Below are 18,716 nucleotides of genomic sequence, written 5' to 3' on the forward strand. Positions count from 1 at the left end.
TCTCCTGGCCCCACTCATGGCTGCGAGGTGTACGGCTGCTGTGCAGAGAACGGACACAGCTGCTGTGCAGGGAACGGACATATCTGCCCACATCAAAAGACATGCATGCAGCACAAACAGTGCTTTCACGGCACGCGAAGCGCTGCTGGGTGGCCCTGCTCTGCTCAGCAGTGTCCACAGCGCTCTCACCAGCTTGACCCCGCTCTCCCACCTTCTGGGGCTGTGCCCATCTCAGGAGCAGGGTTGAGTCTGGTCCTGCCACCCTTGCTAGGACAAGCTCCATGGAAGATGGGTGGCTGAGGGCTCCTGCAGCTCCAGAGAACCAGGGCTCCTCCAAGACCCCCTTGGAGGGAACACAGCTCCTTGAGGGGCCAGATTCCTGAGATGGGGCCACAGACCATGGGTGGGACCATGGGGCCTTGTGTCTCCATGATGGCACACGTCCCTACTTGCCTGCATGTGTTGTCCCCCTCACCACGTTCATGAGGGGTCCGTTGCTCTCAGAAGCTGCGGTAGTGCACCTGGAAGAGTTGCAAAGCTTGCATTTGGCGTGTGGCCCCAGCTGCACCCCGGTTCCCTACTGGGACAAGCTCCAGCCTGGATGTGGACCTAGGGCACTCCCATCCCTTCTTTTGGCAGCCCAGGAGACCCTGCTGTGCCCCACGGCCAGTCACTGCTCTGTCAGCTTGGTCCCAGCAAGGTCTGTCCCTCACTGCCCTTGCGCTCGCGTGGACCAGGGCCGTTCCCGGCTGCGCTTCCAGATTTACCAAATCCTGGCAGCAGGTTTGCCAAAGGAGGGAGCCTGGCGAAGAGACCCAAACTCCTGGGAACAGAGATGGAAACAGCAGCTCAGACACTGCCTGGGACGAGCGGACGAGCCACCGCAAGCCGAGGGAAATCACGGCTTCCTCCCAGCTGGGAAATCATTACCTGTCCTTCTGGCATGAGAGGCAATTAAGATATTGTCACATAACCTCTGGAACAATTTATTTACTGCAGAAGGACCAGGAAAAGCTGACTGAAGTGTTGCTCAGCCCGGGTTTGGAGGCAGGAGCCGGAGGGTTTGATTGGCAGTGCTGTGTGTCCCGGGGGGGCCCGGGGCCGGCCAGGGTCTCTTGATCCTGCGTGGGGACGGGTGTCCCTTGCTCAGGACAGCCCTGGCCCGGCCGCTGTGCAGTCAGCAGGGGATTTCCAGACTGGGAAGGGAGCAGGCACTCATTCACCCCCTTCCAAAGGTTCTGTGTTGTGTGGAGGTGGGAATGCAGGATGGTGGCAGCCTCTAGGCTCTGGGCACCCATCCTGCCAGCGCACAAGCCAGTGCAAAGGAGATTCCCGCGGGAAGAGGGACTGGCCTGGAGCTCTGAGCCCTGGCCGGCCAGCAGCAGGGCCCGGCACGGGCACCCTGCTCGGTGCAAGCTGCAGAGAGATGTGTCCTGAGACACAGAGCCCCGGGGACCGCTGCTCCCCAATTTCACCGGGTGGTATTTCAGTGCACGTGGTGGGACCTCCGAAACCACCGTCCCTCGAGCCACAGGGAAAGGAGGCATGCAGTGAGGGCTCCCCGGCACGCACTTCCCTTCTGGCATCGCTGCGTTGAGCTCAGCTGAGATGAGGCAGCTGGGACCTGAATCTTTCCATCAAGACTGCCCTTGGGACAGCCCTGGCAGCCTCATCCCGGGGAGCTGCATCAGCAGGGAGCAGCTTCACCGTATCGCCCAGAGAGAGCAGAGCCCCGCAACCACCGTCCCTCCCAGGGGTGCTGGGGCTCTGCAGCTGTGTGCGACACCCTGCCTGCTCCGCCGAGCCCCGAATGCGTGGGCTCGCATTTCCAGTGGAGCACTGGGAGGCTGCTGGCGGAGCTGGGGACTGCGAGGACCTGAGTCCTCCCCTCTCCCTCAGCTCCCCTCGAGGTCTGCGTGTCTGCGGGGATCCTCAGCCCAGGAGCACCTTGAAGCTGGGTCACACACGGGGAAGGGGTGACCACAGTCCCAGCTGGGTTGCAAAGGCATCTTGGCCTTCTTGGCTTCTGGTGTCTCCTCTGGCAGAGCTCAGAGAGCGTTGCTGAGATCTCCTGGCAGGACCATCCTCCTCCTCTGGTGTGATTTTCCTTCTCATGGCAATAAAACTTGTTGTCAAGGCACTGACCACTCCGTGTGTGATTTCAGGGCTTTGGATGCTCACCTCTTCTAGACCTTGCAGACTCCTAATGGAGATATTAATATGGTGAGAGCAAAGAGAGAACAGAAACGTGTGAGCGTGTGCGTAAAGCACAAGGAAGCAGGGAGACAAGGGTTAAAAGGAGAGGTGTGTGCTAATTGCTGTGGGGCTCTACACGAGATTTCATTCAAATGAGGAGGAGGAAATAACTGGCCGCAGATAAGGTGTCTGAAGATGCAGAACTGAGCCATAAATACACCGGGAAGACAAACAACAGAACAGATACTTAGAGTTTTGCCTAAGGCTGATGAGGTCTGAGATAAAACAACGGAGGGGAAATATTTCTAAGCGGTGTCCACTTCCAAAGGATATAAAAGCCAAGTCCAGGCTGGCTTTGCTGGCGGCAGCCGAGGAGCCCGGAGCCACAGCAAGGACTCGCAAGCCAGCTCAGGGTGACCCCACCCGGGCACTCACCTCTGGGTGCTGCTGGGTGCGCGGGTCCGGACGTACTGGCAGGTGAGCTGACCTTACTTACACCTCGTGAAATAAAATCTCCTTTCCCTTCACCCTCACTTTGAGGTTTTTTTTGCAATTTCCCATGTCCTCCTCTGTTTGGTGCGGTGTTTCTTCTGCTCCTCCTGGACCTGAGCCTTCCCAGGGCTCCGAGCGGGCGTGGGTGCAGGACCTAGACGACTGTCGCAATCCCATCACAGCTGTGCCAGACTGCTGGGCAACCAGCCCCTCTTTCTTCCAGCCCCCCTATTTTATCCTAACATTGCTTTTCCCAGGGAAAGATCTGCTTATCCGTCAGGATTTCTGAGTTACACAGCCTGGGACAGCGTCAGCCTGGGGACGGCTTTCGGGGCTGATCCCGCAGCTCTTTCGGTCTAGCGTTGTTCCCAGCTGGCCGTGTCCAACTGCCTTTCTCCTGGGTTTGGGTTTGCAGGAGCCTTCCCCATGATGGTCACTAACAAGAAGCACTTCACCGCTGCCATCGTCGGGGCACTGGTTGCGCTCTCCATCGTTGCCCTTGTTCTCAGCCTGGTGAAGGTTGAAGATGTCACCCTGCCACCCGCGGCCAAGGTGAGCCCGCAGGAGGGTCCCTGGGCACCACTGCAGAGACCAGTCACTTCGGGCAGGTGCTGAGACAACGGCTTATCCTGGGGGTTCGGAGGTCAAGGGCAGCTCGGCAGCCCTGTAGTAGCTGGGTGGGTGTTTCCTTCCCATCTTGAGATGCAGGCAGAAGAAATACAGCCTGGCCACCTGGAAGTCAGGGAGGGAAGCCGCCTCTGAAACTAGCCACCATGCTCTGCGTTTGACATGTTTCCAGGAGATTACTTTGGGGCAGGCGGGTAGGGCAAAGCCCTGCTCCCTCTGCCCTTGCAGGGCACCGCACCACAGGGCGATGCACCTCCGCGTGGCCTTTGTTCCTGCCAGCTCCCACCAGCCCGTCCTAACCCGCTCACACCACAGCACAAGCGTCACGGCTCCTCCCCGTCCCTCCTCCGCAGCTGGGCATCCCACCCTCGCTGCTGGAAAAGGGTTGGCAGAATTTCAGGGTGAAGCACAGGGCTTTACGGGGCAGAGGCGTGCGGCTGGACCAGGGCTGGCGTGTCCCTGCCCGGGCTGGGAGCAGCCACGGGGGTAGAGGAGAGCACTGCAAGTGGGGAGTTGCTGGCCCCAAGGTGGGGCCAGTGTGGACACAAAAGGTGTGTAACTGAGAAAGAAAATTAAAAAGCATGAGGAAACAACCAAGAAAATGTTTATGTGAGCTGGCGTTGCTGCCCAGACCTCAGGAGAGAGAATGGAAAACTCCCTCAGTTGCCGTGAGACATGCCTGTGCTGAGGCCACACGCCATCACCACTCTGCTCTGCCGCGGTGCAGAGCGCTGTGCCCTACAGAGCTGGGCTTGGGGCATCCTCTGGCCCAAGGACTCTGGCAGGGCCACGGTGGGGCCAGCAGAGGCTGCTGCTCCTACCGCCAGCTTGACGATGTCTTGGTTTTCCTTTCCAGTACGGGATGGTGTTTGATGCAGGCTCATCCCACACCTCTCTCTTTGTCTACGAGTGGGATTCAGACAAGGAGAACGACACCGGTGTAGTCAGCCAGACCTTGTCCTGTGATGTCCAGGGTCAGTATCCCCCTGCCGCGCGCGTGGTGCTGCCCTGCGCATTCATGAGGTGGGTGGGATGACCTGGCCTCCCTCTTGTTGGCCTGCCCACGCTGGGCAGCTCTGTCCATCAGCTGTCACTGCAGGCAGGGTGGTCCCTGACTCCCAGCTGGCTTCGCTCCGTGGTTGGAGGGCCCTCAGCACCATGGTGCCCACGTGCTCTGAAGCACCTTGGTGTTGCTCTGGATTTTTGTTCCTCCACCTCGAGCTACCCCCAGCTGCCCACGCTGCTGTCCTGGCTGGGGAACGTCTCATCCATAGAGCTGGGGACACTGCTGAAAGGGTAGGAGATGTGGGGAAGCCACAAGAGAGGAACGTTGGCATGGGTCAGTCAGGCCTTGGGGGACTAGGGCAGCTGGGAAGAGCACCCTTTGTTGCTAACAGGTGACAGACCTCACGGCCCTGTGCCTTCATGCTCCCACATCCCTGGCCCCAGCCATTCCCGTCAGCCTGTCCCAGCCTGACTCTCTTCCAGGGCAAGGCATATCGAGCTATGCCAACGATCCCCCAAAAGCCGGTGATTCCCTAAGGGAGTGCCTGGATAAAGCCCTGAAGGTTATTCCTGCTGCAAAACAGCGGGACGTCCCAGCCTATCTCGGAGCGACGGCAGGCATGAGGCTACTGAGGTATGGCTGTAGGGTGTGGGGGTGACGAGGCAGTGACCGAGCTGCAAGCGGAGAAGCTGCTCAGAGGTGTCATTTGGCATCCTGGGACCCCACACCTCAGGAGGGTGCTGCATGCCCAGTTCCAAGCAAGAGACACTTCTCAGAGCTCTTTATTCGCTCTTCATTATCCCTTAAACACAAGGGAGTTGAGATGGCACCAGAGGATGTGCCACCTGCCCAGACGGATGGGTGCTGGCGGGGCAGCGGGGCAAGGTAGGAGGCAACGGGGTGCTGCAGGACCTGTCCTTACCTTTCACCAGCCCCTATTAGCTCTCTTAAGATCTCAACCTTCATTTCATGGTTCTTGGTTTTATGGTTGCAGATAACTAACATTATTTCTGTGCCCTGGCGATCAGATCCCTTCCCTGGGAAGGAGCTGGTTACAGCCTGAAGGTTACTCGCTTCAGAGAGAGCACACACCAGCGGCCCCGAGCCATTTTCCCCCACTCAGGGATCTGGCACCTTCCCGAAAGACCCCCCTCAGGCTCAGCAGCCAGCCCTGGCTTTGGTGTGGTCCGTGGGTGATGCTCAGACCTGGGGTTTGCAGCGCAACCCCCTCTGGCCCGCCGCACTATTCAGCTAGGGAGGGAAGGGTGGCCTGAAGCGGCACTGGAGGGAAGAGATTGATGTTGCTCCCCGGTTGGTGATGCCAAGTCTAGGCAACTGGGACTGAGACTGTACGAGCAGCTTTGACAAGTTACATGGTAGGAAACATCATTCCACCCAAACTGCTTGTTGCAAAAAACTGGAGTATGTGGAACTGGGAAAAAAAACAGGCTGTTTCCTCATTTTTTGTCTGCAGTATTGGTGTAGCTGAGTATGTGTCCTGACCTTTGAGTTCTTGTTAGGGAACAGAACAGCTCAGCCGCAGACCAGGTCCTGGCCGAAGTTGCTAAAACCATGCGAGAGTACCCCGTGGCTTTCAAAGGGGCTCGCGTCCTTACGGGAGAGCAGGAGGGGGCTTACGGCTGGATCACCATCAACTACTTGCTGGAGTCCTTCACTAAGGTGGGAGAAACGTGGAACACCCACTCTTCTTCACTAATACAGTTTTTCTGGTTTTTCTCACGCTTGCTTAGTGCAGAAAGAAAGATCTGGGTTAACGGCTTTCGGGAATAGCTGAAGGAAAGCAGCCCGCTATTCTCTGGCTCCCCTACAGGGAAAGGGGAGGGAGAAATCTGGAATGGGGGTGTCCCTGTTAAGAGCGAAGGGCACATCTCCGCACCATGTGGACACAGGGGCTCTTGGGGACAGCGAGGTGGGCTGTGCGGCCCGGCGGGGATGGGTTTCTCCTGCTGAGCTTGGTCTCGCTGCCCTGGGACTGTCCAGCTCCAGTTTTGGTTCATCATGCCAGTCTGAAGGGAGCTCGAACCAAACCTCTTTCCTGCCACCCTCTGTCCCAGCCCGGCCACTGCTCAGAGCGGTGCTGGCACCAGCGGGCTCCTGTGCGGGAGGGTTTCTGTCCTGCCTCCTGCGCCAGCCCCTCTGCAGCCCGCTCTGCAGGAGTGGCAGCCCCTCCAAGCCACGTCCCCACCAGCGCTTGGGAACGGGTGACGCGGAGCCACGTGAGACCATGCCTCGTGGGCACACCTTGACCATCAGACAGTTCCATCTCTGTTTTTTCTGGCTCTGACAAATGGCCAGGCTGGTTGGACAGGGAAGGCAGCGGAGCCTCACATGCGGAAATAATTGGATTGAATAATCGTTTAATTCATTAACAAACCCTATTGACTTCAATGGGATGAAAATTTTGCTCAGGGCAAGTAAGCCCAGCCGCGTACTACTCCTCTTCCTCTCCCGTCTCCCCTTGGCAGTACTCCCCCAAAGCACACACGTGGGTTCGTCCAGAGGCGGCCAGCATTTTTGGGGCACTGGACCTTGGAGGAGCATCCACTCAGATCAGCTTTATGCCTGAAGGTTCAGTGATAAACGGGGACGAAGCCTGCGAGTTCACGCTGTACGGGTACAGCTACAAGATCTACACGCACAGCTACCTCTGCTACGGGCAGAACGAGATGCTGAAGCGACTGGCAAAGGAATTAATTGCGGTGAGAGAGGAACCGGAGTGGGGACTGGGCTCTGCTCTTATACCAACCACAGGCTTGTTAGTGCATAAACTGGGAACAGGCAGTGCTCTTCCAGAGAGGTGTCGGCAGGGTCTGAGCGGGTACAGACTCTGCGGAGCATGGGCGGGCAGAAGTGGAGAGAAGCGTGGGAAGTGTCAGAAGGGGCGGCTCAGGAGAGCTCTGCCTGCACAGGCGTGGGAAAGGCAGGACCAGGCCCTTCTCAGAGGTGCAAGGTGACAGGACAAGAGGCAACGGGCACAAGCTGGAACAAGCATGCTCCCAATGAGGTGCAGGGGGGAAGTTTTTCACTATAAGAATAGTTAAAGATCAGAATAGGGCCCAGAAATGCTGTGGAGTTGCCATCCTTGGAGATACTCTGAACTTGACGGGACAAGGCTCTGAGCACCCTGATCTAGTTGGTCACACTGTACGGAGGGGTTTGGCTCAGGGACCCCTATAGCTCCCCCCGGACCTCAACTGCTCTGTGACTGCATGGACCTGAGAAAAACAAACCAGAGATCTTTCTCAGGCCATTTTTTGGAAGGTCAGAGGGGAAGAGGGAGCCGCATCTTATCAGGAAGGAGCAGCCTTGGTGTGCCAGAAGGGTTTGCTCATGATGTAGTCAAGAATGTCCCAGGGGTTTTCTCTGGCTGGGGCGAGAGACAGAGGTAGAGCTGGGGTGGAGAGGGCTTTGAGTGCCCCAAACCATGGTCCTGCTGGCCATGGGAGAGACGTGCTGGGCCCCTGAGACTGGTCTGCCTCCATGGGAGAGGGAAGGGGACAAAGCAGAGTGAGAATTAGTGTTGAGCTCAGGCTGGGACTGCAGACGGCCAACAAGACCAGGAGGGTCTTTCACTGCTGAGGAGGTGGGAGATGCCTGTGCCCACGGCTTTTGGGGGAACGCTGGGTGAATCAGTCTTGCCGCCCCATCTGGGAGGAGGCTGCAGCCTGTGATTTTGCTGTTCCCAGGAGTCACCCTCCAGCACACGCATTGGTCACCCTTGCTACCCAAAAGACTACAATGAAACCGTCTTGCTGTCTTCCTTCCGCACCAGCCCCTGCACCAACCGGAGCGACCCCCGCCTGCCCCTCGGCGACAGGAACGTGACCCTGGAGGGCAGGGGCAATGCCAGCGGGTGCCTGGCTGCTGTCAGGAAGCTGTTCAACTTCTCGGCGTGCGGCCAGCGCCAGGACTGCACCTTCGATGGCATCTACCAGCCCCCCGTCACCGGGCAGTTCATTGTAAGGCAAATCCCATCCTCCCACCTCCTCGGCAGAGCGTGTCCCCTGTCCCTGCGTGCCCCATGGCGCTGTCACCCCTGCCCGCGCAGCAGAATGGGGACAAGGAGCACCCAAATTTCCACTGCCCCAGGGCACACCAGGCATTGCTGTCTGGTTTGCCAGCCAGCTCTTCAAGTGGGACCATGTTAGTAAACCAGGTGCTTAGTCAAAAAACATTTTCAGTTAAAAAAAAAAAGCCCAGCCAGCAGCCTTCAGGCCTTCAGACAAGGCTCTGCCTGCACTCGATGTGCTGCTGTGGCCAGCAGGCACCTCCATCGCCAGCCCATCATCTCCGCTGGACATGGACAGCCATGCCCTGGGACTGTGCAAGGATGGGACAAAGCTGGTGAAGGACAATCCCCACCTCCTGTCTCGGAGGAGATGGAGGCAGCTGCCACGGGGTTTCCCCACTGTAACTCAACAACATTTCTGCCTCTTGCCTTTCAGGCCTTCTCTGCCTTCTACTATAACTTCAAGTTCCTCAACCTGACCGAGGGGCAGTCACTGGCCACTGTCAGGGACACCGTCGAGCGTTTCTGCATGAGAAGCTGGGAAGACGTATGTTCCCCACGATGGGAGGCTGTGGGGAAGCCTCACAAGCAAAGGGGTCCTGGCGTGGGGGAGGAGGAGCGGGGACTCTCCCAGGGCAAGGCTCCCTGGTTGCTGAGCTGTGCCCTAGACAGTGGAGCCGTCCCTGAGCCCTGTGCGGGAGCCAGGACCGCCTGCATGCACCCTTGGGGACCCTCCTTGCTCATGTAACACTGAGAAAGGGGCAGCCAGGGCAGGAGACGGCAGCAAAATCTCCCCTCCAGCAAGGGAGCTGGGGATGGGTGTGGGTCAAATGGGGATGGATAAGGCCAACAGGTGTGCTAGGACCACCAAGGGGCAGAAAGAAGGAGCATGAGGAGGCTGAGCTTGGAGAATCTGGGAGAGAGGAGCTCCAGTATGTCTCTCTGTTTCCGTGTTAATCCTCCTCAAAGGTGTTGCCCTGTGTGGGCAGGTCCAAAATACCTGCCTGGTCCAGAAGTCTTTTTCTGGATGCTGGTGGCTGTGGAGCCATTGGTCCTCGTGCAGCAATCATCAGGGCATTGTCCCTGCATGGAAATTGCCTGCAAATGACTTCCCTTCTTCCCCAAACATGTTCCCCCTCCAGTTGTCTTCTAGCTACCCTGAAGAGAATCGTGAGCGACTGCCTAAATACTGTGCCAACGCCAACTACATCCTCACACTCCTCCTCGATGCCTACAAGTTCAATGAGACCAGCTGGAACAACATCTTCTTCCAGATGAAGGTAGGGAACAAACCACTGCACCCGGTTTTGTGCCATGGAGGAGTTGGTGGCCTTGTCCCATCAGTGTGGCTTTCCTGCAGGGCTAACTCATTGTCCTCTCTCTCCACGAGCAGGCGGGGAGCGCCAGCGTGGGCTGGACGCTGGGCTACATGCTGAACCTCACCAACCTGATCCCAGCAGAGGCTCCGGCATGGATGAAAGGGCACGTTCCTTCCCTGTGGGCTGCGGCTGTTGCCTTCATCATCCTCACCCTTGCCTTGGGGCTTGCTGCCCTACTCCTGCTCTTGTGGGTGTAGGATCCTGGCTGCGTTTCGGAGCCTGGCAGGCGTGCATCAGTGCTGGAGAGCCATCTCTGCTGGCGTTCCTCATGCTTCTGCCTGCAGGACTGGCAGCCTGAGGCTGGTTCAGTGATGCTGAGCACATTCACCTCTACAGCAGCGAAGAACTGAGGTCTGGCCTCCCACAGGACTGGCCCCCAACACGTAGATAGGCACTATGTGAGGTTTCCAGAGGAGCTGCACTCCTGAGGAGACCTGCTGGGATCAGCCTACGTGCCACAGGAACCCCGGCCAGGCCTATCTGCCTCCTTACATCGCTATGCCTATTACGATCTGGCCTCCATCCCACTGGCTCGCACATGGGGCCACGGAGAGCCAGCCTAGCCGTGGAAGAGCTCCCCGAGTGCACAGCTGCAGGCACTTGGTGCGAGGCTGGGTCTGCCCACGGTTGCCAGCAGGCAGGCACGTCCCTGCCGGGTGTGCCCGCGTGAGGGCATGCGAGGCTCCGCAGCACGCCAGCTGGCTCTCCCGAGGGTGTAGCGTCTGGGCTTATCCCATGGTCTGGGAGACAGACGGCAAACTGAGCATTGTCCATGCCTCCCCAGAGTGTCCATCTCATCCCATCTTCCTTTTCTTCTGGGATGAAGGGATCAATGTTCCTGAGTTTTCCTGGAGACCATGCTGTTCCACGCTGCTGGTGGAAGAAAAGGCAGAAAGGCAGGCGTCGCACAGCTCTTGTCATCCAAATAAACATTGTAAAAGGCAGCAAAGGGGGAAATGCCTGCTACTTTGCTCCTAAACAGCCACGATTTTATTGTTTCCGTCTCCCAGGTAAGGGCTGGTGATGATGACGGGGACTCAGGGCAGAGTCGCTCAGTGCTACCGGAGATGGCCCTGGAGACCTCGCAGTGTCTGCCAGGACTCAGAGGGCAGGGCACGAGGACAGGCCTCTTCCTTCTGCCAGTCAGGGTGCCCCACCTCACCCATCCACTGGCTGCCAGTGTGTCGTAGCTCAGCCCTGCTGGGGACCAGACTACGCAGTTGCTCTCTCACTCCCCACACCCTCCGAGGGAACAGGGAGAGATAATATAAGAAAAAAGGCTCGAGGTTTGAGATAAGGACAGGGAGAAATCCTTAAAGTTACCATTACGGGCAAAACAGACTCGACTTGGGGAAAACTATTTGTTTATTATTAAAACCAAAACAGGATAATAAGAAAGAGAACAAGACACCTTCCCCCAACTCCTCCCTCTTCCCGGGCTTAACCTTAATGTCGGTTATCTCTACCACCTTCCTCCATGAGCGGCACAGGGGGGCAGAGGGAATGGGGATTGCGGTCAGTTCATCACACGTTGTTTCACGCCGCTGCTTCCTCGTCGGGGGAAGAACTCCTCACATTCCTCCCATGCTCCATTGTGGGGTCCTCCACAGACTGCAGGGGGATCTCTGCTCCTCTGTGGGCCTCCCCGGGCTGCAGGGGGGCAACCTGCTCCACCATGGCCATTACCACAGGCTGCAGGGGAATTCTGGCCAGAAGCCGCATTACTGCTCCCCCTCCTTCTGCACTGACCTTGGCGTCTGCAGCCGTTCCTCTCACCAGAAATCCTTCACAACAGGCTGGCAGACGCCTCTCAGGATCTTCAGGATCTTTTTACATCTCATTCACATATCATCTCGTCTCCACTTCTCACAGCTGGGCCGGGCTGAGTAGGGCCCAGACACTGCCTGGCAGGAGGCCAGAGGGTGAGGCCTGCAAGGCCTACAAGGCTCGCGCCTCCCTCTCTCTGTCCCAGCTCAGCTTCTTCACATCTTCTCTTCCTTTCTTTTTTTTTTTTTCCTGTTTTCCCCTTCTTAAATACGTTATCGCAGAGGTGTTATCAGGGAACATTCTGCTACCAATTGGCTCAGCCCTGGCCAGCAGCGGGTCTGCCCTGGGCCCGGCCGAGTCCACTGAACAAAGGGGAAACTTCTAGCAGTTTCCTACAGAAGCCCCCACCTTAGCCCCCCCCCACTAAATAAAACCAGGACACAGTGGGACTCCCCAAAAATGTAAGGAGGGCAGTGAGAGCTGCCCCTGAGATGTCCCAGCAGCATTCCCGAATTGCTCTGTCTGCTGGAAAGGGAGAGCGAGATGTCTGCTTGGCAGACACGGGGTGCAGCGAGACCGGAGAGGAACCTCGCGCAGGAGAGCAGGGGGCTGCTGTTGTCCCACACCTCTCAGGGCTTCCCAGTCCCAGTCAGAGCCCGAATCCCCTCTACCCGGAAACTTCCCCCCGCAGCCCCAGGGCCGCTGCCCCTCTGGCTGGCGCTGGCCGTGGACGGCGCAGACCCGTGCCCTGGGATGGGGCAGGACATGTCCGCCCCACATGGGACATCTGCTGCAGGCTGTAACCAGCCCCATGATGATCCCACTGCTGCCAGACACCCCTTCTCTCTTCACTGACCCACCATCTCCAGCTGCCCCACATCACTGAGGTCCCCACGCCCCAGCCCTGAGCCCCTGCCCCACACGGCCATGCCCTGCTTCCCAGAGCATCTCCAGCCAGTCGCGAGGGGAAAGGAAAACCAGACAGCACACAGCTACAGGGAGGCATTTTAAAAGTCTGTTCTGGTTCCAGGTCACCAGGCCAGGACGCAGATGCCCCACATTACAAGTTCACAGCTCCCGGACATGTTGGGGTGTCTGTGCAGCCTGCAGCTCCCCGCACAAGCGCAGCAGCAGGGCTAAGTGCTGCCAGCACTGCTAGAGACTCTCATAACCGGAGGAGTTTTTCTGGCAGCATATGGCCGTGAGCAGGCAGAAGATGAAGATGAGCATGATGGCCAGTAAAATGGTGGCTGCTACCCAGTTGCTTTTCTGGAGCCCCACAACACTCTGGGGAGTCTCTGAGGGAATCACGTTGGTGAGATTGAGCATGTAGCCCAGAGTCCAGCCCACATCTACGTTAGCAACCTGTGCAGACAGAGAAGGGAGAGGGATGTGAAAGGCTGCAAAGTACCATGCAAGTCAGACAGCTGGAGAAGACCCGTGCTGTCACACCCCCAGGTCCTGCTCCACAGCCACCATGTCTGTGCACATCTTGGGCTGCAGATACCCCATCAGTGAGACAAGCTAGGGGAGAGCACAAACGGCCTAGGCCACATGTCCCAGCAGGTGCCCACCAGTGTAACTCCAGACCATCCCTGGGCACGGGCAGCAGGCCACGCTGCCCCACTATCCCCTCATCCCCCGCTCAGGCAGGGCAGGGGCAGGGGCAAGGTGGGCGCGAGCCCTTTCATGGCACAAAGCACGGAAGCTGGCAGCTGCCGGGCATTTTCCTACCTGCCGGACGAAATGGATGTTCAGCCAGGTTGTGTGGTTGAACTTGTAGCCTTGCAGGAGAAGGATAAAAGCATAAGAGCTGGCTGCGCAGGCATCACGGAGGTGGGTCCTGTTCATGGCAGGGAACTCCTCCTGCACCTGCAGAGATGGAAGAGTAAGGGGGGGAGCTGCCAGCATGGAGCAGCGCTCGCTGCACCCACGCTGTGGGGAAGAGCCCCACAGTGCAGCTGGGAGCAAGGACCCGGGAGTGTCTGGCCTTGGGGAGCAAGAACTCGGGAGGCTGCAGGCTGCCTTCCCAGCTGTCTCCTTGGCCAGAAATCTTTGTGCTCCTCCCAGCTCCCTCCAGCTGCCAAGGATGAGCTGCGGATGAGCCCTCAGGCTGCCCAGCACCCATGCAAAATGTGGGCAGGGGCTGCCATCTCCTCTGCAGGATCTCACCTTCTCCCAGCTGCTGGTGCAGAATTGCCAGATGGTGGCATTGACGAAGTTCAGGGACTGCCCTCTGGTCAGGTTCAGAAGGTGAAGGCTGTGATAAAGCCCCGAAAAGGCCTGTGGGTGTTTAAGACCAAATGCGGCAGGTTAGTGAAGCACCCAGACCGCTGCCACCCGCCTCTGTGCATGTCTCCATGCATTGGGCCCATCCCAGCTTCCAGGGCTGGCACTATTCACACTTTTCTCCTACAGCAGTTTTCCTGGGGTTTTGGCCAGCCTCTGGTGCCCCAAAACCCCACACCCCCACCACGGCCGCGGGGACGGAGGCTCCTTACGAAGAACTGTCCCCGCACGGGCGGCTGATAAACCCCGTTGAACCCGCACGTCCTGTTGGCCCCGCAGCTGAAGTTGAAGAGTTTCTGGATGGCGGTGCTGCACGCCGCTGGGTCCCCCGTCCCCGTCACCGTGAGGACCTGTGCAGGGCTGGGGGTGCTCGGAGCAGGGACACAGGGACTGTTGTAGAGCTCTGCCGTGGTGACGTTCTCCTGGTATCCCCGGGGGTAGCAGGGGTGCGATACCTGCCGGGCAGGTGGGCTGCCCTGGAGAGAGCAGGAGCCGTTAGCATCGCCCTGGCACTGAGAGTGGAAAGGAGAGACACAGTTGCCTCTTCCCACACCCAGACGCAGGACGCTAGCATGCTGGCCCCACCACCCATGGGGTTTTGTCCACAGGGTGCAGGTGCAGAATCATGGGGACAAGCACGGCACAACCACGCTGCGGTCAGGGATCAGCTGCAGTGACAGCTGCACGCCCAAGGCCTTGGGGGTTTGCACCCTCTTCCTTTGTAGGGTCACCAGACTCAGGGGAGAGCCAAGGCTGAGAAGCCATTTAAGCAAAACCAAAACAGAGGCTGATTTCTCTCTGTGACATGCTCTGGATCTGGTGTTCTGCCTCTTCCAACCAGCAGAAACCAGCGTTGAGCCCTCACCCCAACAGCCAAGCTACGGACATGAGGGTCCCCCACATAGCAACGCCACCTCCCTTCATTCTCCCATGCCCAGCACCTGCTGCTGAAGAACAGCCTGTGCAGATCTCTTTCCATAAAACCAACTTTGGAGATCTGGTGGGCAAGATGGCGCTGGGACAGGGACCCCAGGCACCCACCATCCTGGCAGTGCCCGCGGTCAGGCATCCTGCTTTGGGGTGGCCATCTTCACCTCGATCCAATCCCAAGGACACCTCTGGGATAGCTCCTGCCATGGTGGCCCTCCTGTACCCTCTGTCCTCGCTGGGGTTTGCCCAAAGGCATGGACGCAGCAGCCGTCACACCCCGTGGTGCTGCCTGTCCCGCTCAGTGAGATCAGGGCTCAGGCTGCAGCGGAGGAGCACAAGGCTGGCGGTGGTTACCTGGTGTAAGGACGCCATCAGCATCTTCAGGGCTTGCTTTTGCCCGTAGCAGAGGTAGCTGTGGGTGTAAATGGAGTAGTTGGTCCCGTACAGCCTGAGGAGGGCTCTCGTGCTGCTGTCACTTACAGTGGTCCCAGGAAGGAACGTGATCTGGGTTGAAGCCCCGCCAAGGTCCAGAGCTCCAACCACATCCTCTACCGGCAGGTGGGTCCACTCGCCTGTGAAGGAGTACTGCCCAGCACCGGGAGTTACCCATGGGGACCTGGCGCAGGGCGACCACAGGGGCATTGGCTTCTCAGCCCGGACAGCAGCACGGTGGGGAGAAGAGACCCCCTCTGCCCTCTCCCCCAGCCCACACCTTGATGAGGGTCTCCAGCAGGTAGTTGACGGTGATCCAGCCAAAGGAGCCCTCCTCGTTCCCCGTCAGGATCCGAGCTCCGCGGAAGTCCACAGGGTACTCGCCAATGGCCTTGGCGACCTCAGCGAAGACCTGCTCAGCCTTGCTGCTGTTCTGCTCCCTGCCCAGGGATGGAGAGAAACACCGCGCGGTGGAGGGGTCAATGGCTGGGGAGCTTCCAGCACAGCGCTAACAGCAAGAGGCGGCCGTCTTCTGCCAACGAGCGGGGCTGCTCAGGGACAGGGCACATCCCCGTCCATCGCTGCCCTGCCCGTCGGCTGCCTCTCCTGCAAGCCGCCAGACCCCTCTGCTGCCGCGCTGGGAGTCTCCCTAAAAATGCCGCCTGCGGGCTCTGCCCGAGCAGCGGGACGGTGAACGCCAGTCTGGCAAGGGAGGTGGATCCACCCCTGGGGCTGCTGCCAGGCTGGGGCGGGAGTGGGCCGGGGGGTTTCCCCGTGGGCACGGCCAGCGGCTCTCTTGGACACGCCGGCAGACTGCAGACGTGGATGCTCTGCCCTTCACCGTGGCTGCCCGGGCAGCAGCCCCCTGTGCTCTCAGCCCCTCGTGCCCCCCTCAGCCCCCCGACCCAGCGCCGCGCACCGGCTGTGATGCAGAAGCCCGTGGTGAGGAAGGGTCGCAGGCGCTCGGCTCTGGGCCGTGCCGGTACCTCAGCAGCCGCATGCCCGCTGTGGCCCCCAGGTAGGTGGGGGTCTCCCGCTGCTGCTCTGCCGGGATGATCTCCATGGCCTTGTCCAGGCAGGGCTTCAGGCTGGCTCCAGCCCCCACGGGGTCGTCTGCGTAGCTGGAGATGCCGGGTCCTGCAGGAGGGCAGCCCATGACAGAGCAAGCTCAGTGCCACCCAGGAGGGACAGGGCAGTGGGGGACGCGTCCCCTGGCCCAGGGAGCTCTCTGGACCTCCTTGGCAATACCAGATATCCCAGTCACAGCCCAAACCTCTACTGTGTTGGGTGCCGTACAGATACCAAAAAGGAACTGCTGACCCAAAGAGCAGTTAGGAACTGCATATAAAAAAACAGTGGAAACCAGCTTTCAGGTGGCTCTGTGGAACATGAAGCCGCATGTTATGTGAAGAAATGCTGTGGGAAGAGCCAAGGAACTGGTTGCACAAGAGAAGCAGCAAACTCTGCACATCCAGCATCCCAAGCTGTGAGCTGATGCACAACCACTGGCTGCAAAACTGGACTGGCTCCAGGATCCATGATAACTGGGGCCCAAATTCCTTATCCACCTCTAACCTACTGGATTTCCCAATTACTGTAGGGCTCCCTGAGGTGCAAACTCTCCCCCTTATTAATCTCCTTTGGCTCTTCCACCAGGCCATCTTCCTTTGGCTCAGCATAGGCTGAAAGACTCAGGTCACCAACAACGCTGTGAGAGTCTGCAACAGAGACCCAGGAGGCTAGGGGAGAGGGACGGCCACGTCCCAGCACACTCACCCATCACGGTGCAGGCCTCCACCTGGGAGACAATGCCGGTGCCGTTCTCCTTGTCCGACGGCCACTGGTAGATGTAGAGAGCTGTGTGTGTGGAGCCGGCGTCGAACACCAGCCCATACTGGGGGAGGCAGAGGGGACACGGGGTCAGAGTACGCTCAGGGGGTTTCTGAGAGCATCTGCTCTTGCTTCTTGTGTATGAACACAAGCAGCACAGGTTTGCACGCCCAACCTCACTTTACCTGCCCCGCTCTACCTCTAGCCCCCCTGATTAGCTATTGAAGGGAGTTACAGCTGAGAAAGGGACTGTGTGCGGGCCAGCGGGGTGATTTGCAGAGCAGGGAAGCATCCAGGTGCATCCCAAAGGCTTCAGGCTGCCAAAGCTGCTCCCAGATCCAGCAAATCTCACAAACCCTATTTTTTAACAGTCAGCCAGCAGAAAGCAATAGGAGAGAGATGTAAGCGCAGCAGGTGACCTGGATGTCTGAAAAGAGAAGAGAAAGTGTCTGGGGTTGCAGACGGAGCAGTCCGAGGAGGGCTGCTCTCCTCGCTCCCATCCTTAGCGAGGAGCCAGGCCTGTGGTTCAGGAGGGGTGCCTGACCTGCCCAAGCTACCTCCATTAGGTTAAGCCCTGAAAGCTGGGCTGGTTACGGGAAGACTCGCAAGTGGAGAAGAAGGCAGGGCTGATGGAAGGATGAGAGGTGGAAAGGGGCTGCTGGTCACTCCCGGGCTCCCCCAGCTCTCGCTGGGCACCTACCTTGCTCCTCGCAGGAAGGGCAGCATCCTTGGCCGGGGTCAGGACCAGGAGGAAGGCGGCCACTCCCAGCACTCCCAGCACGGCGGCCGAGCTCCAGCCCAGGGCCCTGAGCAGGCCGGTCTGCATCCCCGCGCCGGGCTGCGGGGAGAGGGGCGCTTCGCAAGCGCAGCCCCAGCCGGCCTCCCCCTGCCCCGCCTCGCCAGCTCCTCCGGGACCCCCTCTCCCGGCAGGAACCGCACCCCCCGCAGTGACCCCGGCACACGGACCAGCCCGCTGTGGGAACCACGAACCCGACTGCAGGAGAGGCCACGCCGTGGGACGAGCGGGGCCGAGCCCGGGGCCCGCCGGCAGCTCCGGTCCCGGGAAAGGGCAGAGGCCGGGCTCGCTCCTGCCCGGCCCTCGCGGAGGGGGTGGCCGCCGTCTCGGCCGGGCCCCGCCGCACTTGTACCGGGAGCACCCCTCCTTCCTCGGCGCCGGCCTCAGGGCAGCCCCGCACCCGGCCCCGCACCCTGCCCCGCACCCGGCCCCGCCGAGCGACGCAAAGCGAAAGCCAGGCCCGCGCGGGCCTCGGACGTCCGGGTTCCTGTCCCGGCCGGCCCGGGGCGGGAGCTGGGCGCTGCCTGCGGCGGCGGGCGGGGAGCGGGGCCGCAGCCACTGCCTGCCCCGGGGCCGCAGCCGGCCTGCTCGCACCCTGCCGCACCTCTGCCCGCACCCCTGCCCGCACCACCCGGGGCTGGGACCCCGACCGTGGGGGTGGGACCCCAGCTGTGGGGATGGGTCCCTGGCTGCGGGGACGGGTGGGTTCCTGGCCGTGGGGACAGGTGGATCCCTGGCTGTGGGGATGGGTCCCTGACCAGGGAGACAGGTCCTTGGCCGTGAGATAGACGGCTCCCGGGCTGTGGGGACGAGCTGCTGGCCATGGAGATGGGTCCCCAGCCACGAGGACGGGTCTCCCCCTCCTGTTTCTGTCCTGGGCCACTCTGCCAGCCTGGCTCTGCCTGCAATGGGGCAGTGTGGGGCACGGCAGAACCAGGTGAT

The 18,716-nt window shown here is 59.7% G+C and overlaps 2 protein-coding genes and 1 long non-coding RNA gene across 3 annotated transcripts; 1 reads left to right on the plus strand and 2 right to left on the minus strand.

Moving 5' to 3' along the window:
• Positions 1–960: 960 nt before the first annotated feature.
• On the minus strand, positions 961–2,746 carry LOC147598279 (uncharacterized). Its single transcript, XR_015260743.1, has 2 exons — positions 2,632–2,746; positions 961–2,203 (listed from the first exon to the last, which is right to left on the minus strand). It is a non-coding gene; the product is annotated as an uncharacterized LOC147598279 (long non-coding RNA).
• A 365-nt stretch (positions 2,747–3,111) lies between these two features.
• LOC104484463 (ectonucleoside triphosphate diphosphohydrolase 8) lies at positions 3,112–9,927 on the plus strand. Its single transcript, XM_010126548.2, has 9 exons — positions 3,112–3,240; positions 4,172–4,289; positions 4,804–4,954; positions 5,842–6,001; positions 6,808–7,041; positions 8,029–8,301; positions 8,788–8,898; positions 9,494–9,631; positions 9,745–9,927. The coding sequence occupies exons 1-9, from the start codon at positions 3,115–3,117 to the stop codon at positions 9,925–9,927; spliced, it is 1,494 nt and encodes a 497-aa protein (XP_010124850.2). The 5' UTR covers positions 3,112–3,114.
• A 2,563-nt stretch (positions 9,928–12,490) lies between these two features.
• LOC104473615 (ectonucleoside triphosphate diphosphohydrolase 8) lies at positions 12,491–17,813 on the minus strand. The gene is made up of 9 exons (XM_086763756.1): positions 17,679–17,813; positions 16,925–17,042; positions 16,135–16,285; positions 15,429–15,588; positions 15,071–15,301; positions 13,999–14,262; positions 13,670–13,780; positions 13,232–13,369; positions 12,491–12,862 (listed from the first exon to the last, which is right to left on the minus strand). Exons 1-9 carry the CDS (start codon positions 17,802–17,804, stop codon positions 12,653–12,655), a joined length of 1,509 nt encoding a protein of 502 aa, XP_086619882.1. The 5' UTR covers positions 17,805–17,813; the 3' UTR covers positions 12,491–12,652.
• Positions 17,814–18,716: the final 903 nt, after the last annotated feature.

Source organism: Chlamydotis macqueenii, chromosome 20 (genome assembly GCF_036417535.1).
Source record: "Chlamydotis macqueenii isolate bChlMac1 chromosome 20, bChlMac1.mat, whole genome shotgun sequence".
Classification (NCBI taxonomy): domain Eukaryota; kingdom Metazoa; phylum Chordata; class Aves; order Otidiformes; family Otididae; genus Chlamydotis; species Chlamydotis macqueenii.